This window comes from Balaenoptera ricei, chromosome 16, assembly GCF_028023285.1.
Source record: "Balaenoptera ricei isolate mBalRic1 chromosome 16, mBalRic1.hap2, whole genome shotgun sequence".
NCBI classification, from domain to species: Eukaryota; Metazoa; Chordata; class Mammalia; order Artiodactyla; family Balaenopteridae; genus Balaenoptera; species Balaenoptera ricei.
In genome coordinates, this window is record NC_082654.1 from 50,382,076 (window position 1) to 50,404,346 (window position 22,271).

Sequence of the window (22,271 nt, forward strand, 5' to 3'; positions counted from 1 at the left end):
CCATGTGGATTCTGACATTAAGATCTACGCTGTCCTAGTGTAGACAAGAAAGGCTGGGGGAAGCCCCCGCAAAGCACAGCAAGGAGAACACGGGATACACCCCCAGCCAGTGTGGTGTCATTACTCTGATTTCTATGTCCACAGTGACATAGAAATGTCATTATTTGGGGAAAACCAAATGACATTATTTGGGGAAAACCCCAAAAGACAAGCACTTGCCTGTAGAGGCCGCGGGGCATGTCATTTACCTGTGAGGTGGGTGTGAGGAAGAACGTGGACAGAACCACCGTCCTCAGGCACATCCCACCAAACCCACACACCATCCCGCAACCAGACAGACGGACGACGGAACAGATACTGTGGGGTCTACTTACGCCAGCGGTGACGCCCTGCCAAGCAGAGGAAAACCCAGCAGTGAGTGCATGTCCATCATGGGAGGGCGGGGGAGGCGCATACACAAGGGAGCAGGGTTAGGATCAGAAATGAGTTATGGGGGAGTGGGGTGGATAAAAGAGGAAGAGAGAGAGAAACAAAAAGAAAACTGTCAGTGAGGAAGGAATCATGGAAATTAACAGCAGAAACGGAACACCTCATGGCAGACAAGGGCAGCTTTTACCCACTGGCACCACGGCAGCATCAACCCAGCAGGGCTGAGTTAGAAGAAAAAGGAAGAATGTTGCTTCCCAGGCACGCAAGGGAGGGGAAAAGGATGGGAGGGAAGGTGATAGGAAGGAGAAGCCTAGATTAGATCAACAGTGCATCATGTTAAAAAAATATATCATGGGCGACCTAGAGGTAAAACCAAATGACTTGTAGTCTTTTCCCAAGGTACAGAAAACATAAAGTTAGTGAACAGCAGTTCTTCCATTATCTTCCATTGTGCTTCCCTTTGGCCAATGTTACCACTTTTAAGAGCACACCAAGGACACACGTGGCAAACAAATGTTAACAGGAAATCCCCGTTAACTCTTTGGCTTAATCGGGCAGCCTTGTCTTCCTGGGTACACATGAGCAACAGTTGTGTTTTTAAACTTGCATGGTCATATTTTCTGCTTTGAACGATGGGATTAAGTAAGTCAACCCTGCCCAGAGAATTCCGCAAAGAACTGCAGACCTGAGCCTGGAGGGTTTGACTCACGGCTCCAGGGCAAGCAACCATCCACCCCCTGGTGGCCCGAAGGAAGTACTGCGCGCCTGAGAGGGCCAGGCTCCGTTTGACCAGGAGCGCCAGGAAGTCCACACCACGTTCCATCCTTTGGCCTCTGGAGCCTGCACTTTATAACCTGCACACTTGTCATGGTCACGAGGGTTGGGCTCTACAAAGGCCAAACGCTATAGGAGTTCTCCGGGACTTTTTAACGCCTCTATCCCTCTTACAATATCTGTTTTTCCTAGTTTCGGAAAAAAGGACAACCATCATTTTAAGATTTCTTGCCTTGAGTTGCTGGAGATCCTGACTCAGGGATAAGACGTTACCACAAAGATAATCAGTTCTGAAAGTCAATACTAACAGTATTTCCAAGTAGAATACAGTAAGAGACTCTGTGTGTGTGTGTGTGTGTGTGTGTGTGTGTGTGTGTGAAAGGAAGGGACACACAGACAGAAACAGAAAAAGAGACAGAGAGATAGAGACAGAAAGAGAGACATACACAGAAAGAAAGAGATACAGAGAAGAAACAGAGACTAAGAGAAACAGAGACAGAAAGAAATTCTGAAAGAGGGAGAGAGGTCCACATTAATGTTTGTACTATTACCAGTTTCATCCACAAATGATTTTCAGCCAACTCTTTCCCTACTCAGCCGTCAAGTTCTTCAACCATTGCTAACAAGCAAAGTCAGGAACCAAGGATGTCCTAAGTCCCACTGCCCTGAGGCTGGGCTTCCCTGGGGCAAACAGGAGGAGGCGAGTGCTGGGTGACCCCCGGCTCTGTGGCGGGGCTGACTGCCAACAGCACTGTGGATGGCTGGTCCGGAGGCCCCTTCCCAAACAAGAAACCCACTCATGAATCTGAATTGCCCTCATCATTGGAAGAACACAGCAACTTCCCCCCAAAGAATGGCTTAGTTGTGAGAAGCTGAGGTATCCAGAATGTGACCCCGGTTAACAGGATTCCAGAAGCCTCTTTCTAAACCAGCCCCCTCATGGAGCCTGGGAAAATGCAGAGGCTGTGAAAAGCACATGCTGCATTTCTCCACCCTTCTCCTAAAGCTGACCATGAGATTGATTCTGAAGAGAAAACATCACGTTCTGGGAGGCCCGGGCGAAGGCTGGCTCTCCTCCAAGGGCTGTACCCTGGGAGGATCAAGATGATGGAGGACAGCTGGTCCCGATGCCCAAAGTCTCCGATGGCGCCCAGCGGCCCAGCGGCCCGGTGCCCTCCTCGGTGATGACGCGGCGGAGGCGGCGAGCGCCAGTGTAGGAGGGGAGGCGCTTACCCACTGAAGTCACTGCCCTGAGCCTGGGCCTGCCCGGCGATGGCGTCCATGATGGCGTCCTGGGAGTACATGCTGATGGGCGTGTTGTACTGCGCGTGGATGATGGTGGCCTTGCCGCCCAGCCCCTTCACCTCGATGGGCTTGTGGGTCGACAGGGCCGAGTCCTTCAGGGCGCTGGGGTTGAAGCGTTCCTGGTAGTCGGCGCTGGGGGAGGGGAGCATGGGGGCAGGGGAGCGAGGGAGGGAGGTGGAAGGAGAGAAGGGGCAACAGGTGGTGTTACACGGCTCAAGGTGAAGGCTGGTGGTGCAGGGTGTGGAGAGAGACCTCCCTAAGCCTGATCCCAGGAAGGCTACCCGAGTCCCCCCAACCGACGTGGGCGGGCTGGGTCTGGTCGGAAAATCCTCTCACCCTCCCCAGAGCCATTTGCGGAAGGTTCTTCTTGCCCGTCTCCGCTTTCCCAGATCCCTGGAGGCTCCGGCTCAGCCTGAGCTACCGCCCAGGGTCAGCAGGGGGCGCCAGGCATTGAGAGCTCTCTCACCACACCCGCAGGGAAGCAGAAACGGAAGGGGTTGCGGAGTGGCGGTTGGGATTAGGAGACAGGAGCTGGGCCACGCGTGAGAGGCAGCGGCAGCCCAAGCGGAGTCCAGAACGCCCAAAGGCAAAAAGCAGCCCCACTGGGCACCCACAGGGATTCTGAGCTTGGTTCCTCCACGAAGGGACTCATCTTGGGTGGCCCGGGGCTCTGCTCCTCCAGACTCTTCAGTGCATGTGCTTCTTCCTCGGAGCAGGGCTTAGCTGCTCAGGGCCCGCCCAAGTCCAACTTGCTGGGTGGCCCACCAGCTTCTACCCATGGAGGCTTTTCCCTTCAACAGTTAAGCGTGCTCCCCAGGCAAAGACAAGGTCAGGTACAGCCCTTCTGAGTGGTCCAGCCAGGCTAGAAATGTCTTCAGGCTCGCCCAGAACCGGCGTCAGCACGCACTCCACCCACCGCCCACCTGAGCCAGCCTTCGGTCTAAGCAGCTGCAGCATCTAATTGGGAACACAATGGTCTGGGGCATCTGCCGGAGCCCCAGCGCCCCTCCCCACTGCCTCCACTCCATACTCGCAGCTTCACACACATGCAGGCTCACTCAGGGACACAAATGCACCCCCATTCACGCATGCACATACATGTACACATGCTGCTGACACAGACGCACGCTGCCCAGCCCCCCAGACACGCGGTCGCATGCTGGGATATGCAGGCAAGCACACACACGTGCTTTCCTTTGATACTAACTTGGCTGGAGAGTTGGCTACCACCTGGGGGGGGGGGAGGAGAGAAAAAGCAAAGAAAACAGGGCTATCAGAGTGAGGGTCCTGCCAGGGGGTTTGAGCGTAGGGACCCAGGTATGGTCCTCAGACTGGCCACTGTGGAGGCAGAGGCAGCCCAGACTGGCACTGGGTGAGGAGAGTGCAGAGTGAGGAGGGGGAAGAGCTCAGCATCCCGATCACAGCCTCTCAGTTTGGGTCAGAGATGCCAGCTGCAGTGTATGTCCACAGTACCTGAAGCTTTGCCAGGGAGAAAGGTTTTTTTGTCCATCTTCATAGGTGCTTATTTACCATGTACATGAATCTCCTACATACACCTTGGCTGTAGACCCCGGCGAGGAAGCTGGAGATGGAGATCGGACTAGCGATGGCTGCTACAGGAACGGCCAAGGCCCCAGGTGCCTCCTGGCCGGACAGTAGCTCTGGACTTACCCTTGTTTAATGGGGGACGGCTCCAGGAGTTCTGTTCCCTGAGCAGGAGTTGCAGTGGTGCTGGGGTTTGTGTGCAGTGGGGTTTCTCACAGCCCCGGGAACATGCTCTCTTTCCCAGAGGAGGGTCAGGCAGCCCTGGACACTCCTCCCGGGGCACAGTAGTAAGGGGTCTGTGCAGTTCCCAGTAACTGCCCTTAAAGGCCCTGTGGATGGGCAGTGAGGCAGGATGGAGGAATGAGGAGGCTTGGGAGAAGTGCAGGTCCTTTATTGCAGGAAAACCCCCAGACAAGGCAGCCCAGCTTGGACACTACAAGAGGGACCCCACCCTCACTCTTATCTGAGAGCCAGCCTCCTGGAGTATCATCTCCTTGAGGGAGGCATTGCCTGCATTATGTTTCTTTAAATGCAAATTCCTTGAAGTGGCAGACCCTTGTCAGAAACCTGAGGGGAGAAGAGTGCAGAAAGTGGTGTCCCTTTCCCCACACCCTGCCACTTTCCCATATCTGACCACTCTGGGCTCTGGCTGGGAGAGCCTGGACCTCAGCTGGCCTGGCCCTGGTCACCCCTTGGCCAGGACCCTGGGGATCCAGACCAAAGCCAGGGAGACCCCCACCCCCACCCCCGCCAGTCCCAGGCGGCCCAACCCTGTCTCAGGGCTGATAAAATTCCCTCTGTCCTCCCAGGCTCAAAATAGCTGCAAGTGGAGCTATGTTAAGAAAGGGCCATCACAGATCTCCAATTCCTTCTCCATTTTTGGCCAGTGCTGACAACTGCAGGATCAGCTCTTGCCCTGACCAGCCCAGTGCCCCCTGTAGAGGGCAGTGCTGGCCTCAGGGGCTGCCTATGCCCTTCCCTGCCTAGGTAGCCAGCTCCTGCTTTGGCATTGATTCCTGCCCCCTGCTTAGCTTCTGCCTGAGGACCTGGAAGCTGAGATGCCTGCAACAGACATAGCTCAGAGAGGGGCAGCCAGGTCTTGGGGAGAATGAGCCAAAGATGTGAAAACGCCCGGGTCCCCTCGCACCAACTGGCCTGAGGGACACTGCCCTTCAGTACCAGCCCCAGAGAGGACAAGGAGCAGGGTGCTGCAGGCCCGGCTGTTCTTTCACCCCCTCTGTTCCTCTCCACTCCTCCCAAGGGCGTACAAGCTGCCAAGGGATCACCTTGAAGCTACCCAGAGAGAGAGAGTATGGGAAGGAGCTTCCTTTTGGAGCCAGACAGGACAGAGTTCAAATCCTGACCCTGCCTCTTCCTAGAGCTGTGACTCTGGATAAGTTACCCACCTGTCTTAGCCTCAGTCTCCTCATTCATAACACCAAGAGGGTGGTGCCCTCCGCAGACTGAACAGAATCCTGAGTGTAAAGCCCTCAGCATGGGTTAAGTGTGTGATGAACAGACATAGGGAGTAGCATTTGCCAACCCTGTCTCCTGTGAGGTGGTGGCCTCAGCCCTCGGCTAGCCCAGGTCAGAGGCTCTGCCCTTCCTGCTGGGACCACAGCATCAGCCTTCACTTTGAATGAAGCACGCACCATATTCCCTCCCTAGCCCATCTTCCCTTTGAAGCAACTGTTGGACCCTGCTGCTCTGAGTGTCAAGTAATAATCTAACACTTGTCAGGTTCTGAGAAGCCCTTGTGCCAATGGGAGGGCTTGTCGGGAGTTGGGAGAAACGGGTGGGGCAGGCAGGTAGGTCCCTGGCTCCATGCAGGGAGAAGTCAGACTGACCTGAGTGCCAGTCCTATCTGCCACTCATTAACTGTGTGACCTTGGGCAAATTACTTGCTCTCTCTGGGTTTCTATTTCCCAGCTATAAAATGAGGGAATGATGCTCCCGCTCTGAAGTTGCTGAGAGAGTTGTGTTAGATAAAGCATATGGACTGTTAACCAGCCCCAGCCTCGACTGAGGCCTCCGTGAGGGAAGACCTTACCATCACTGCAGGTGGGCCCCGTGGAAGTCCAGGTCCACCAGAGCGTGACCTCCCTGCTGGGGGCCAGGCCCAAAGAGAATCAGGAAGAGCTATCAGCCCATCCAAGGCAGGAGAAAGAGTCCACTTCTACTCTGTCTTTCCCTGAGCTTTCTGGCAGAAGCCCCTTGCTGGAAAAAGCCTGGGGGTAGAAAGCTTTGCCATCTTGGTCCAGGGAAGCCAGGGTCCAAGTGCTCAGACCGTAGAGCGCCCAGCTTTACTCAGGATCCCAGAAAGAGCTATGGGATCTGGGGGAGCTGGGGATCCCCAGGGGAGCAGTGAACGGGCGGAGCACAGATACCATGTGCGGCTAGGTCAAAGGAAGGGTGTGGGCTTGGATCACACTGACCTGGATTGCAATGCTGACTCATCTGTGTACGTGTTGTGTGACTCCAGGCAGTGATGGCAGGTAGCATGCAGTGAGTGTGCCAGAACAGAGCTCAGCACTATGCATGTGTTATCTCCTTTAATCCTCCCCGTAATCCTGAGATATGGACAGTCTCATGGAAGAGCCCTGAACCCCTAGCCACTGGGCCATATGCCTTGACTCAGCCTGCTTTGCCTCCAGCCCAGAGACGATTATACCAATTGCATGGGGCTATGGAAGAAGTTACAATGAGATAACAAACCTTCAGGACTTGGAAGCTGATATGTGCTCTGCTGGGAGGCTCCCTCCCCTCAGCCCCTCCACAGTGCCCACCCTGGCTCTGCCTCTAGGTTCTTTTAACTCCTGTGCTCCAAGAGTACCATTAGCTAGACCTCGGGGAGCAGGGGGTGGCCTGCTGTTCTCCTGCAGGGCCCTTTTCTCCTCAGGGTCCTGCTCCCTTGCTTCCCCACCCTAGCCAGGGTCAGTCTTGCCAACCCACTCCACTCACCCTGTTGCCCCATCTCTCTGTACCCAGCTCAAGTGCTCCCTCCTCCAGGCAGCCTTCCCAGACCACTGCCAGACCTAGAGAACTTGCTCTCCCACCTCTCAGGACTCCCAAAGGGGTGGGGACCAGCCTGTCCCTTTGCCCCAGAGTTCCTGGAGGTATTAGGCTTTGTCCTGTCTTGGTGGGTGACCTGATGTGAAAGTTTTGGGAGTCAGAGTCTCTTGTATTCAGGCCCAGCTTGGCCACTTAGTAGCTGGACAGCTGGACCTTGACTTAACCTTCTCTGAGCCTCAGTTACCCTCTCTGCAAAATCTGACACATCGCCCCAGCTTGTGTAAAGCAATGATGGGCCCGGCTCATGGCAAATGTCAATAGGATGATTGATTTCACTGCTCTCAGCCTGCACTGCCTCATGGGCTTGGGGCTGGCCAGAATGAGGCCAGTTCCTCGCTCTGACTATCTGACCAGGCCTCTACGAGCACTGAGGACCCAGATGGCCCCTGACCACCAGTGGAGAGCTGTGAGCCCGTTACCTACCCTCCTAGGAGTCCAGCACCTGAGGCCTTCCCTCGGAGGCTCATCTGATACATCTGAGCCATCTCCCTCAGGGTCTCTGCCGAGTACAGGCCAACGGGGTTGTTATACTGCCTTGGCTGGCTCGAACCCCGTGGGGCTTTCAGGCTTAGAGAGTCGAGGGCCCCCTTCAGGCTGACCTTGGCCCCCGGGCTGCCCCATGGAGGGCCAGCGCCAGAGGCCTCCGTGTGTGAGGAGAAGACGGAGGTCTGAGAGAAGGAGGAGCTAAAGGTCTGCCCGAGCTCCAGGGTGCCTGGGGTGCCCAGGATGGCCCTCGCCTCGGGGTTGGGACTGGGTGCTGCCAGGCTGCTGTCCGTGTCCAGAGCAGGGTCCTGGCCCAGGGCAGCACCATGCAGGGGAGAGAGAAGAGAGCAGTTAGAGGCCATGCCCATCCCAGCGCTTCTGCGTGAACCTGAAACAGAGGGGTTAGTGCGAGCGCCTAGCAGCCCACCACCCTGGAGCCCGCAGCCCACTGCACGGAGGTCAGGGTTGGGGGATAGAAAGGACACCTGGAAGAGAAGGGTTTTGTCAAAAAGAGCGGGGTGAGGCTCCTGGCCCTGAAGCTGTCATCCACCTGGACAAAATGCAAAGCCCCACACAGAAAGCTAGGCCAAGCCAGCCTGACTGCAGGGCTGGAGGAAAGGGGGTGTGGTCTCAGGGAATTGTGGGGAGACCCCTCCATCCTACATCTGTTCTGCCTTCCCCTGAATGGGGGCACCTGGTGAGCACAGCCCTGCCTCCTGCTCTGCTGACCCCACTCTGCAATGCCCCACACAGCCAGTGAGAGGGGGCCTTCTGGGCTAGTGGTGAACAGGCAGAGTAGAGGTGCAGAGGGGAAACTGGGGAAGGAGGGGGGCTGACATTTGCTTCCTTCAGTCTGCCTCTGCAGCTTCTCCCCAACAGCCCTCTGCCCACTTCCCCAATCTGTCACCCACCCCAGACCCCCGTCATCTTCTTCTTGTCCCCTCTCCCCACCCTGCCCATCACCCACTCTACCCCACTGGACAGACAGGGTCAGTATGAGGTCCTGCAAGGAGGGGTGGAGAGTGGCGGGAGTGTGTAGTCCTGTAAGAGCGGTGGGGTAGGCCTCCCATGCTCTGGGTCCCTCAGGGTTGAGCTGCTTAGAGGGAGCTGGGAAGGGGCCTGGGACCTGCTGGCTGCACCAGCACTTCTGAGTGTGGTATAGGAGCGTGCAACTGGGAGGAGAAAGGGACACGGGAGGGAGACAGCCTGTGACACAGGAGAGACCCTGAGGGCCAGCAGGCCCCCCATGCCTGGGAGCTCCTCCTGGGGTGACCAGCTCAAACTGGGGCCTCGGATTTCATGCCACGGTCACCCCCCCTCCCCAGTGCCCTCAGAAGGATGAGGGTCAGAGCCTTCTGGACACTTGTCCCTACTTGGCTGGGAGAATGGTCCCTTTCCTGAAAACACCGCTGCCTAAGTGGATTTCCTGTCAGCCCGCCCATGAGGCCCAGGGTGCTGGCTAAGCACCCAGGCGGGCACCCCTACATGCAGCATTTTATGGGGCTTGAACGCTTCTCCCCGGGGGGTCTGCGCCACCTCCCCGGCATCAGCCGAGGCAGGGGCAGGGCTGGGGCTGGGCTGATCCCCCCGCCTTGCCAGAGTCAGGCCAGCCGAGGGTCCGTCAGGCAGACCAGTGGCTGCACTCCGGGAGCCACGGCCCAGAGTGGAGCCTGCTACCCACAGTCAGCACCTACCTTTTGGTGGGGGATCACAGGCGGAGGGGAGTGGATCGGGGGCGCTGCCGTGGAGATGAGAATGGGACGCTTCGACCTGGAAAAACCAGAAATGAAGACAGTTGCCATTGGGTCCAGGAGCTCCTGCCTGAGAAGGACTGGAGAGGGGAGAACATCTGGAACCCAGGGAGCCAGGGCAGAGGCCTGACCAGCATGGAGAAGTCACCGCTCTGGGGTACTTTGCAGCCACGGGCCTCTGCTAGGTCTCAGGGAGGCTGCCTGTGCACAGAGGAAGCAGGCAAGACCCTGGCTTCCAGGCCCGGCTACCCACATACCAGCAGCACCATTATCCACCCTCTCTGAGCCTCATCTGTAAAGTGAGACACAGACATGGCAGGTGCTTGATGACTTGGGCCTGTCCTTCTGGTCCAGAGGCTGTCCTCACTTCCCTGTGCGGTCCGGTAGCACGAGGCTGGGCCCATGCTGGACAGCTCCTCTCCCAGGCCCTTGGTGCCCACACCCAACCTCTGCCCCCTGCTCTGGAGAGCTCCCACCTACTTCTGCAGCGTGAGACTCAGGTTGTAGCTGGCAGACTTGATCTTGTTCTGGGCCTCCAGGTGGGTCATGGTATCTGTGTTGATGCCGTCAATGGCCACCACAAGGTCACCCGGGCTGAGCTGGGACTGGGCGGCCTTGCTGCCCGGTGTGATCTGAGAGGGTAGCAGATGGGGGGTGAACATAAGAAGGGTGACCTGAGGATGGGCCCGTCCTCAGGGAAGAATCACCAGGGATCATCCAGTAGAGGCTTGCCATTTTGTCTTTCATTCACTATGACCACCAAGCCTGCTTCCTTTTCCTGGCACAGAGCTACCACATTTCCTGGTGCTTTGTATCTGAGTGCAGCCATGAGACTAGCTCTGAAATCAAAGCACACCACTACCAGGCCTGCCCCTAGCAACCATCTTGCCATCCTGCACTCTCTCTGCTTGTCAGCTGACTGGATGCAGAGGACCCAGAGGAGGACAGCCAAGCCACTAACTGGAAGGGACTGGATTATGGAGTCACTGCTTAGAGGAGAGATGACTAAGGAGCACTGAACTGGATGTTGCATGAATGAGAAATAAACTTCCACTGTGCTAAGAGAACTGGGGGTTGTTTGTTACACCAATTAGCCTACTATAACATCTGCACCTTGAAAACCCATGGCACACTTTCCAGGCTCCAGAAGAATTCAGCAGCTGCTAAGACTCAGCACCACCATAGAGATGCTGCCAGGCCAGCAGGCAGGCCAAATGTACCCTCACAAAAGCATCCTAGTGTAAGTGTGTCTTACTCTACTGTGGCAGGTGTGCAGAGAGGGCTGGCAGAGCTGTCAAGCCTGCTTGTGGGAGCAAGGTCATCTGGGATATGGAGCTCGGTGCTCTGTGGTTGGCTTCATATTTTCCAAAGGGAAGGTGCAGATGTGGAGGCCAGTTCCCAAATCTTGCACTCTAGTGACATTACAGAATGCTAGAGTCTGGGGGCCCTACCCCCAGTGTGATCACACAGAATACCATGAATATGCCACCCCACGAACCCCCCATGCAATGTCAGGAAGACCACACTCCCAGAGACATTACCTGGGATGCTGAGATAGCTCAGATTCCACTCCCAATGACATCATGCACAATGCCAAATTCTGCATGTCCAGCCCCCAGTAGTAGCACCCTGAATGCCATGGTGGCCTCCTATGCAGTGACATACCATGAAATGCAAAATTCTGGAAGGCCTAGTGACATCACCTAAAATAGCTTGTGGGCCAGCCCCTAGTGACATTACATGGAGTGTGATGAAGCTTCACCCCTAAAGGTGTCTCATGGGATGTCGTGGAGACTTTGGCTGCACCCCCTCCTGACATCACATAGAATGATTTTATAACCTGACCCCCATGACATAATGTGGAAGCACGCTGTGACATCACATGGGGTGCCGGGCAGGGCTTGCCTCCAGTGACATCATAGGAAAGAGGAGCCCCTGGGAGTCACCCCCCACCGAGCTGTGCCTAGAGGGTGTCCCTTGGCTTTTCCTCCCCAACATGCCCACCAGCCAGCCCTCCTGGCTTCTCTGGGCACATCCCAGTCACCTTCCTGGCTGTACCCCAAGGACAAGGCTGGCTCCTAATGCTGGCAGAAGCCATTTTCTGGCCAAGGCTTGGGGACCATCCTAGAAGGAGCCCAAAGACGTCCTGGGGACAGTCCCATGCCCTGGGTGCCAGGCCTCGGTGGGCCTCTGGCCAGATTCTGGGCTCTCAGACATGGATGGAAACTTCCTGCCGGGCCCCTCGGAGGGAACTCCCATCCTGACCAGAGCCCTGCAGCCACCAGCCTCCAGCCCATTCCCAGACAGGCTCTACAGGGCGGGCCAGGAGCCACGTGTGTTAACCCAGTGATTAGAGCAAGACCAGGAGAACTCTTGCCAATTGCCGCTGACCCGCCATTTCAGACCCAGGGACTGTGGTACCTTCTTAAACACTGGCCACCTTGTGCCCTGAGCAGCCTCCCCACCGCCCCTGGAATCTGCTGGGATGAGGCCAGGACAATAGAGAAACAAATGCCTTGATTGTCAGGAAGCCACACTGTCCGGTTTGCCAAGTCCCGCCTACTCTCCAGGCTCCCATAGGGGCATCTTGGAAGCGCTCGGGCCATCTCAAAACACACGTCGCCTTTATCCCCAAATCAATGGCCGTACAGAGCCTCTACTAGTGACAGGACTGTGTTGTTTCCTTTGATTTAAGCGGTTAAGCAAAGGATAAAAAACGACAACAAAGAAAAGCAAAACACTTTCTAGGCTGAGAGGGGATTCCTGAGGGCAAACTGAGTTGCCCAGCCAGGCCTGTCCTGCAAGAAAATCACCTTTCCCTACACCTTCTAGCTTCATGTTCAGGCCTCTGCTCTTCCGGGTATTTTATTATAGACACCTTCAAACACAGTAAGGCAGAACTAATTCTACGGGGAGCACCCGAATACCCACCACCGAGGTTCTACTGTAGCATTTCACTCAACTTGCTGGTCAAGTGTCCATCCCTCTCTCCATCCATCAATCCATATTATGTGTGAAGCATTTCAGAGAAAGTAGCAGACGCCAGTGTGCTCCCATTCAGGGTGAATTGCGCAATGCCTCTGCTGTCTTAGTGGCCTGCCCACAGGGTTCCCCCACAGCAGGACACCCCCATGCCAGGGCTTCCCGACCCAGGGCTCCCCCAGATGCTTCTAAGCGTCCACAGAGAAGGGGGCCATCAGCCTGCAGCAGGGAGCTCCCAGGCAGGGCAGCCACAGGCCCCAGACAGAGGGGAGGGCCTCATGCCTGCAGAGGTGATGCCTGCCAGGCAGGACCAGAGCTGTGTCCAGGAGATCATGGATTAAGTGTGAACAAGGACACCAGAATGACATCCAAAAGAGGCTGGGGCCAGCTCAGCTGGGGCAAACCACGGGGCCGTTTGGAATGCCCTCCCTTCCGAGCTGTCTTGAGGACTTATTTCTCCCTCAGGCATGGGTTAGCTAACATCATACCTTCCCGCAGGGCTCCCACCTTCCCCTTGCCTGGCCCTGGCTGGCTCCCCCTCATCCTCAGGTATAGACTGAGATGATCCTTTTCCCAGGGAAGAGCCCAGGCTCCCCCAGGCTTGGTCAACAGCCAAACCCCCTGAGGAATTTGCCACCAAGCTGGCTCCAGCCTGCCCCTGGCGCCTCTCCTTGCACCTGTGTGTGCTCATCAGGGCTCAGCTGGCCTGACCTTTGGCTGCCCTGAGCAGGGTTCAAGACCCCTCGGGCTGGTGGGGTGGAGGATGCTATAATCCTCTTGCAGGGAGGCGCTCTGCTAGTTCTGCCCAGGTCTCCCTAGAGAAGGAGGCAGGGACTCTAAGGAAGTTGCCCCTCAGCTCTGCCCAAGGGCCGTCAGACCCCTCCCCGCTCTGCAGGAGCAGCCTGCCTGGCAGAAGGGTGCGGCCACCCTTGAACACTTGCCCAGAGCCCAGGGCTTGTGAAGAGTGCAGTCTAGGTGTGAGGTACCCATGTACCTCTTGTCTGACTCCCTAGCCCCCTCCCTCTGCTTTCCTTGTCCCAGAAAAGACCCAAAGCTCCTAAATCCTTGGAGGATTTTTTTTTTCTTTAAAGTCTTTCTAGCCCCTTTGGAGCATTTGAAAAACTCTTTGTAATGATTGTTTCATTCCACTTTTCACCTTCTCTAGTCACCAGCCACCTCTCAACAGGGAACCCAGCCATGGGCAGAGCTCCAGGACCGAGGTCCTGTCTCAGAAGCCCCTAAGGCAGGCTCTAGGTGTTTGGGGGCCAAGATCGCCACCTAGCCCACCCTCCTTGCTGGGCCATGGTTTAGGGCACCCCAGAGGGGGCACAGGGATAGCTGGTGCCAAGGGGCAGCTGTGGCCCCCGTGACCTTCGGGTGCCTGGGGGGAAGCAGTAGAGCAAAGACCATGGACTGTAGACTGAGCCAGACCTGAGGTTGCAGTGCCAGCCTCCATGACCTCTGTGTAAAGACAGCAATGATGCCTTTCTCCCGGGATTGTGGTGAGGATTTCATCATTAAATAGGGCATTATACAAAGACAGTGCAGAGCTGAGACAATTTCAGGGAAGCTCCCAACCGAGGAGGTGCAAGTGCTGTCCCTGACCCCTTCCCCTGGGAAGTGCCAGGGGTTGGAGTCTGGGAGGCTGCAGCCCCCACCTCCAGAGGAAACAAGATCTGGAGCTGGCAGAGGGTGGTGTGTGAAGGGCCAGCCCTGACTGATCAGTCCTGAGCCAGCCTCCTGTCCCTAGAGGGGCCTGAGCATCAGCTGGAGGGGAGAGAAGTTCTGTCCAGGGTCCCAGGGAAGCAAGGCACCGGCTGGGGCTCAGGCACACCCATGCCCTTGGCTCCTATTTCCCCAGCTCCCTGGCAGCAGAGGGGGCCACTGGGCTCCGCAGAAGGTCCCGGCCATCACTCCTAGTGCTTAAAGCCAGACAGGCCCCTGACTTCCTTTCCCTCTAGACCTGCCAGTGTAGGTGCGGCAAGGGATGGGAGGCAAGGGCAGGCTGTGGGTGCTGTGGACTGTGCAGCTTCCAGCATCTCCTCCTGACCTTCCCAGGCTGACATCCCAGGGGATTTCCAGGGAGCCCTAAGTGCATTTTACATTGTGTGATTAAATTACTGTCATGCCATGCTCTGTTCCCTTCCCATCTGGCCTCCCCTGGGGCCTTGCTCCATCCCTCGCCCTCTCACTGGAAGCTTCTGTCTTCCCATGGCCCCTCTCTCTAACCCCACCCTGGCTGATAAAAAAGCCAGAGTCTTACCTATGCTCAAAAAGCCTCTCCTTACACAGAGGAATTTTAGGGCAGTGAAAATACTCTCTGTGACACTATAATGTTGGATACATGTCATAATACATTGGTTCAAAACCATAGAACGTACACACCAAGCGTGAACACTAATGTAAACTATGGGCTCTGGGTAATAATGATGTGCCAGTGTAGTTTCATCAGTTGTAACAAATGTACACTCTGGAGGGGGACGTTGGTAATGCTGGAGGCTGTGCATGCATGGGGGCGGGGGGGTTATGAGAAATCCCTTTATCTTCCTCTCAACGTTGCTGTGAACCTAAAACTGCTCTAAAAAAGTTGTCTTAAAAAAAAAAGTCTTAGCTGCTCCAACCGGCTCCTGCCATGTTTCTCTCCTTTTCTTCACCACCAGGCATTTCCAAGAAGTGACCAGCACGTCTGGCCTCTACAGTCTCCCATCCCTCTCACATCAGCCATCTGACTTTGGCCCCCACCACTCCACACATACCAATGACTTCCCTGTGCCAAAGCCAGGGGTCACTGGCCCCCTCTCTAGCTGACCACACCCTTCCCTGGCCTTCTGAGTCTCTTTCTTCTCCTCTTGTCCCCCAGTTCTAGGTCCTGGATGTCAAAGTCTGCTTCATGCCACTTAGAATGGTTCCTGGGAAGAGGTGGATCCTGGCTTCAAAGGGGTGGAGAAGCTGTGTTTGGGAATGGAAGGGCCCTGGGAGGGGGCCTTTCAATCATGGCTAGCCCCTGGACAAGAGGGAGATTCAGGGAACTGGGGAGCTATCTCCCAGGCAGGACAGCTGCCCCAGCAGGCCCAGCAGACATCACCCAGGAAGCCCTGCCCTCCTCGCACTTGCTGCCGTCTCACAACGCCTTCAGCCCGAGGAGCCCCCGGGGACTGCCAGTGAAGTTGCCCTTGTCCTATGTCCCAGCCCAGGACCTCAGAAGACCCGCTCCCCAGGACCCAGCCAGCCTCATGCCCACTCACTTCAGGGACCTCCCAGGGTCAGGAACAGCTCTGTGCACCAGGGAGAAGAAGCATGCTGGGAGAGGGCCTGGCCTGGGAACCTCTAAGGATGTATTCCCCAGCGGTGGGCCACTGTCTGGTTATCTTCCCCATTCGTTCATTCGGGAGCCAGCCCTGCAGCAGCCCTCCAGAGGCTTGCCTGACCTTCAGCATGGCTATAAACAACACTTGCTGTCAGCACTGCTAGGCGCTGCCCAAGAAACAGTACCATGGCCTCAAAATTCCAGGAATCACTGGTGCAGCTGCGCCAGAATAATCTCAGCCTGTCCCCCTTCCCCTCCCAGGGACCCTCTGTCTTCTGCGTCGCCACCATAGCCAGGAGAGTCTGACAAATACTGGAACCGAGAACAGCAAAGGGGCAGAGGTGAGCCTGCTGGGCCTGTGGGTAAGGCCGTAAGGAGTAGAGGCCTTGGAGCAGAGAGGCAGGACCCCCCTGGGCCCAGGCTCAGTGCCACCACTCCCCCATCCTCACAAGCAGCCCATGTGGAAAAATAGGTGTATTTTCATAAGTGCACATTAGAAAGAACTCTCACGTGTACTTTTACCGACATACCATCCCCATTTTGCAGATGAGAAAACTGAGGCTGAGCAGGTGAACTGACTTTTCTAAGGTGACACAGCTGTGAGTAGCAGAGCCAAACAAAAGCATACGTCGCCGCCATAAAGTCAAGGGCTGCAACTCGTGAGCCAAGAGGCAAGGCCCCAGACCGTGGCCCTGGCCTCCGGCCTAGCTGCCCTGACAGGGGTGGGGGCTGGGCCTTTGGAACCTTCCCTCTTCGGCTGCTCCCACCCCTCCCCCACTTCCTGGAGGACTGGCTGGGATTGGGGGAGGGTGGGGGTGGGAGGGCAGCTCATGTTGCAGGCCCAGCCACACCTGTCCAGGATAAATAAAGGCATTTCCCCTCCACCCTCCGAGTCTCCCTCCTGAACCCATTTCTCTGTGGGTCCTCAGGCTGAGACCCACCGAAGGGAGGACTTGAGGGGCTGTTACTGCCCCAAGGTTGATTCTGTGGGGCTGGTGGGCAGGGTGGGGTGGATACAGGGGCTACCACCCAGGCTGCACGTGGCCAGCCTTCTTACAGGAGGAGCTGCAGCACACAGGGGATGGGCCCCACGCAGTGCTTTTCTACTAGCCCCTAGCCACAGGGTGAGGAAGCAGGCATGGGGTTACCAAGGTCCCAGGAGCGCAGGAGCAAGTTGGAGCCTCAGTTTGCCCGGCTCTGAAGTGAGATGCCAATCCCAGACCTGCCTGCCTGACCACCTGCCTCAGGGTTACAGTGTGTGTGCCCAGGGGTGCCGGCCCCTGCTGAGAACGAGCCGGCCCCGCCTTTGCTAGTCCCCCCGCCGCAATACGCCACTACTGCCCTGTCGCAAAGACTCGGGCCAGGACATCTACTGGCCCTCTGTGGGAAGCAGGTCAGGGCTGCAGTGGATTCTTCCAGAGAGCTCTGGCCTTGCATCCCCTTAAGGGAGAAGTTCCTGGTGCAGAAGGACCTCGAGCACCCCAGCAGGAAATACCACAGCCCTGTTGGGAGGGCAGGGCTAGTGTCCCGAGGCCTGCCTGGTCAGCAGCGCTGAGCCTGGGACGCCCGAGCCCAGGGTATCAGCAGCACACCAGAGGACTTATCAAGAGGCTCCAAGCCCTGGGAAGGCCCCAGCACCCAGTCCAGCTGGTTCCATGGCCTCGGTGATTTGGGGGCACGCCCCTGAAGGAAGTTGAGAGGCCCATCCCCTGATGCCCTGCCTGAGCTGCGTGTTCTATTTTTAAAAGTCCCCCCTAGTCGTTGGCTCTAGTGCATCCCAATACACCCCCTGCCTACAGTGAGGACATTCTTCCTGCTGTCTAGCTTAAGGCCTCTGTGCTGCAATTTAAGCCCTGGGCTGTCTGGGGCCAGGTGGTGCATAGACCCCGGATGAAGTCATCAGCTATCCTGGGTGCCACTGAGCCAGGAGGCTAATTTCCACCAGCAGGGATGGGGCTGGGAGCAGCAGGAGGAGGCCTTGAGGATAGTGGGGCTGGAGGAGAGCTAGACTCAGTCCCAGGCGTGGGAAGCTGGTGGACCCATGAGAGTGAGGGTGGAGGGTCCTGCCTTGTACAGGGAGGAGACCTGTAACCAGGGGGGTGGGGAGCTGTGTAGGGTTCTGAGGGCAGAGGGGGTGTGTCTGCTGGGTCTCAAATGCCCCTGTGTCACCATATCATCAGACTGAGTGTGTAAGTCTCTGGGTGCCCTTCTAATATGGGACCCTGGGGTCTCCAGGGCAGTGGGTCTGGAGACTCAGGTTGGAATAAGCCAGACCTCCAGCAGGATGGTGGCCAAGGCCTTCTCCCTGGACTAGAGCCAGGCCAGCACCCCAGAGGAGTTGTGAGGCTGTTGTGAAGCTATTGCTGTCGTGAGGCCCCCATAACACCCCTGAGTGGGGCTTTCCATCTTAGGGTCCCCCCAAGTGTCCACATTTGGTTGCACAGCCAGGACTGTGCCTCCAGTGGGGACATTGGCTCCCTGCCACCTCTGCCAAGTGCCTTTCAGGCCTTCCCTGGCTGCCCACCTCAGTGCCTCCCCACCACCCTCCCCGTCCCACCCTCAGGCCCAAGGCAAGTCTCCATGCCCTGGAGAAGAAACTGTCTCCCTGTCTCCAGGTGAGCAGTGACCCAGACACCCCTGCCCATCCATCACCCTCCAGTGACAGCCTGGGGCCTCAGCCTGCCCCCTTGTGCCCACACCAGCACTGCTGGGGCTCAGTCTCAGCATACCCCACCAGGCAGGGCTTGTCTTTGCCCTGGCACCTTTCACAGTCCACCCTGAGCCTTGAGGCCTTCAGCGCCCCTCTGCTGGACTTCCCTTTACTTGATAAGTGTTGCCTGAGCACCTACTATGTCCTAGGTACTGGTCTAGGTGCCAGGGACACAGCAGTGTTTAAAACAAAGTCCCTTCTCACAGACCACTTCCTCTCAAACAGATCTAGCTTCTTGCTTCTCTGGACTTCAGTGTCTCCAGCTGGGCAATAGAGTTACTCAGACAATCTCCAAAGATCTGTGACATTCCCATCAGGCAGTGCCATTCCCTGATCACAGACACTGCAGAACACACAGGCCATTTCCCCAGGTGAGCATGGCGAACCAGACTTGAGACAGGCAGGCAGAGCAGAGCAGCTGTAGGTGAATGGCTAGGGCCTCCAGCAAGCGAGGAAGGCCCAGCTCCACGAAGCCAGCCAGTGTGAGGTCCCACAGCAGCCCCAGGAAGGCAGGGGTAGAAGGGGGCTGTTATCTCAGGTCTGGGATGGAGTGGATGCAGGAGACCGGTTACCAGCCCAGCCCAGCTCCGAGCCCTGATAGCAGGGCAGCCAAGGTCAGCAGTCTGTACATCTAACCATCTGCCTGCCTGTCACCTGACCTCTCCATGCTAGGAGTGCTCTTTTCCCAAAGCAGCTGCCCACTTCCAGGCTTGGGGGGTACCCTGAGCCCACTCTCCCAGAGAAAGGCTTAGGAAGGCCCTGTACTTTCTGTCTACCTGCCTGCCTGGCTTGCAAACTTGGCATTGCTTTCTCTGCTCAAAACACCAGCCGCTTGCCCATGTTTCATACTCATAATAGGCCAGCCAACGAGGGTGGGCAACAGCTGTGGCCAAGACCAGGGGCCTGTGGCCGGCAGTATCCAGTTGAGTCCAGTCCCACCCCCAGACCAGGGAAGTGTGCTCTGCTTTCCAAGAGCCTCAGGGAGGACAGACAGATGGACGGGTGGACTCACACACCCTCCTTTGAGCATGCCCCGCCCCTGCGGGTTCTAGGCTGTGGACCGTGCACACTCACCCGGGAGATGGTGAGTGGCATGTTGAAGTCCTTGCCCCCCTGCAGACGGAAGCCCCAGGGCCCAGGCCCGGTCAGGGTCACGCTGTAAGACATGCCGGTGCTGACAGCGGCGACCTCTGCGGATGAAGGGAGAAGAGTAGAGTGAGAGGACCCTCACGCACCCTGCCTCCCCAGCCCGTACCTCGGCCCCTGCCCCCGACCCCCGGCCTTGCCTGCTCCGTCCCTTTCTGCCTGGCCGGGCTGTGTGCAGCTCCTGAGAGGCTCCTAAGAATAGCTGGGAACGAATGCCATCGACACTGATATCTGCCCTCCACTGCGCCCATAAATGGATTGTAACCCTACACTGTGCCCGCCCGCCCTCCGCCTCCCAGCGGGTCCACTGTGACTCACAAGGCTAATATAGCCCCTGGGGAGGGGTGTCCGGCACCCAGCACCCCCCAGGGGGCAGGAGAGGGGCCTGGCCAGGTTACTGATAATGCTCTGCCCCCCTGCTCTCCTCTCCTTGCTCCCTCCGCCTTCTGGAGAGCCCAGACTGCCCAGCTGCCCTCTCTGCCTGGCTGTACCCACCCCCTTGCCCAGAAGACCGTGGCTGAGCTCCCTTGGCCAGGGGCTTTGTGACTTGGGTCTTTGCTGCCCTGTGTTCCCCGGTGAGGGCCCTGAAGTTGCCTCTTATCCTCATGGTGGCCCAAGATAAGGGATAACTTCAGGGCCCAGAATTGTCCAACCGTAAAAACAATCATAATAATAGCAGCAGCTCTGGGCATGGCCAAGCTCAGCTCTGGGCCCTTCACGCCATTATCTCCTCAGATCCTGAGAGGCTGCCACTTGTCCCGCTCAGAGAGGTTAAGTAACTTTCCCAAGGTCACACAGGTAGTAGACCCAAGCCATACTGGAGTCTGAGCTCATTCCTATGGGGGCTCGTGCCAGATAACGGGCTGCAGGTGGTGGCAGGCACCTCCTGATACCCAAAGCTGGCAGTGGGGGGCCCCTGCCTGCACCCTCAGCGCAGGGTCTGAAAGCAGGTCTGGGGCAGGCCCCCACCCTCCAGACCCTCTGGGGCCCAGCAGTTATTCCTGGCTCTCCTGTCTCATTTGTGCTCTGAAAACTTGACAGCAGCATGGAAAGCTCCAGCTGCCAGTGTTGCATGCCAGGCCCCAGTGCCCTTTGCACCGAATGGCAGGGGGCAGGGAGGAGGGGAGGAGAGGCCATTTGCTCAGCTGCTGGGACAAGGGGCCAGAAGGGGCCGGGAGGGGAAAATGTGTGTGTTGTGGTCAGTCCATAACCCGGAGACAGTATGTTCTGGATGGGGGCCTAGGCCCCTCGGGACTCCTGCCAGTGTGGTCTTTGAGCCAAGATACCTCCAGAAGCCCTTCCTCAGAAGAGACCTCAGGCTCTGTGTGGTCTGGAGGTAGATCAAGGCCCACCCTGCTCAGGAAACTGAGGCTCAGGGAAGGCAACTGGGCCCTCTGTTCTCTGCCCTCCTGGAGGGCTCTGGCCTGAGCTGGGCCCTGAGGACTCAGTGCTGGCCTGGGTGTGAGAAATTTCCCAGCTGCCAACACCCCACCTCAAACTCTGGGCCTAGCACATACAACATGCATGACAAGGAGTCCCCACTTCACAGGGGTGTTTGGTAACTTGCCCAAGGTCACAGAAATATCAAGTGGGAAAGCCAGGGAGGGACCTGTGTTCTTTCCCCCACTTCACCACCTCCTCTGCCCTGTGTCATGCAGCCCAGCTGTCCTGCCTGCCTAGGTCTGGCGCAGGAAGCCAGCAGCTCACAGCCAGCCCCCCGACCTCCCCCATCCCATCCCCTGCCCCTCCCCCAGGCCCCATCCCATCCATCCCTGACTCCAGCTTTATCTCCTCTCCAGGGAAGGAGGGTGTTTGTCCTGCCAGGCTGGTGAGGACCCAGCAGCAGTGCGTGACCAGTGTGGGGAAAGGAAGGAGCTGATCCTGCACAGGGATGGGGAACCCTGGGCTAGGCCGTACCTGGAGCTGCAGGCTCTTTCTCTGGACTCAAGCACCCGCCTGATGCCTGATGCTGCCTCCGGGGGAAAGGGAGGGGTAGCAAGAAGGATGCTCTTAAAGGGGAAGGCCAGCCTCCCTCCATCTGCCTCCCCTGGGAGATCCGAAGCCAGCCAGAGAGCAGCTGGTACTCACAAGCCGGGCGTGAGCTGCTTCGCAGTAACAGCAGCTCATCGGGGAGTAGGGATGGGGGCAAGCCTGGTCTTTGCCCCTCCTCCACTCTGCTCCCTGCAGTTTGAGATGGGGTTTTAGGAGTGAAAGTCACGAGGTGGGGGACAGAGGGAGAGGAAGAAGAGAGGCTGCTGTCGGCATCAGAGGCCAGGCCTTGGCTCTCTCTTCCACGGTGGCACCAACAGGTAGAGACTGTGCTTGTCGGAGACCTTTTCCGCTTTTTATTTTTCTACATCCTGCCAGAGCCAAACACCCTGGGATGAATTAGACCACTGATTTGAAACAAACCACAGGTGCAGTGTGTGCACTCGTGTACTTGGTGTGCATGCAAATATGTACACACAGGAGAGTGTGCCCGAAAATGCACATGTGCAGAAGAGGGTGGGCCATGGTGGAAATAGCACTCTGGGGGGAAAGCCAGAGGTGAGTAATGGGTTCCAGCGAGTGAAGGTCTGTGTTCCGGGCTGCGGGAGGGCCTGGGTGCCCACTCTTCAGGCTGAGCCTGGGGCGCAGGCTCTTGAGCTGAGAAGTGGGTGCAGACCACTTTGCAGAGCAGGAGTTTTGCAGTACAGGGCCACGAATCCAGCACAGCTTGGGTGACAGGGCCACTTCCAAAGCCCGCAGGCCCACAGGGTAATCCTGG

General features: G+C 57.3%; 1 protein-coding gene across 5 annotated transcripts in view; it reads right to left on the minus strand.

Moving 5' to 3' along the window:
• The window catches only part of LDB3 (LIM domain binding 3), a 59,202-nt gene extending 39,440 nt beyond the window's left edge, over positions 1-19,762 (minus strand). The window contains exons 1-7 of one of the 5 annotated variants that reach the window (XM_059899950.1): positions 19,645-19,762; positions 19,433-19,548; positions 9,840-9,991; positions 9,303-9,378; positions 3,716-3,738; positions 2,437-2,640; positions 375-389 (exon numbers count right to left, since the gene is read on the minus strand). In XM_059899950.1, the coding sequence (XP_059755933.1) occupies positions 375-389; positions 2,437-2,640; positions 3,716-3,738; positions 9,303-9,378; positions 9,840-9,991; positions 19,433-19,525 (563 nt within the window). In that variant the 5' untranslated portion in view covers positions 19,526-19,548; positions 19,645-19,762. The remainder of the gene's footprint in view (positions 1-374; positions 390-2,436; positions 2,641-3,715; positions 3,739-9,302; positions 9,379-9,839; positions 9,992-19,432; positions 19,549-19,644) is intronic. The other 4 variants (XM_059899952.1, XM_059899951.1, XM_059899953.1 and 1 more) reach the window with 4 other exon arrangements.
• Between the last annotated feature and the right edge of the window lie 2,509 nt (positions 19,763-22,271).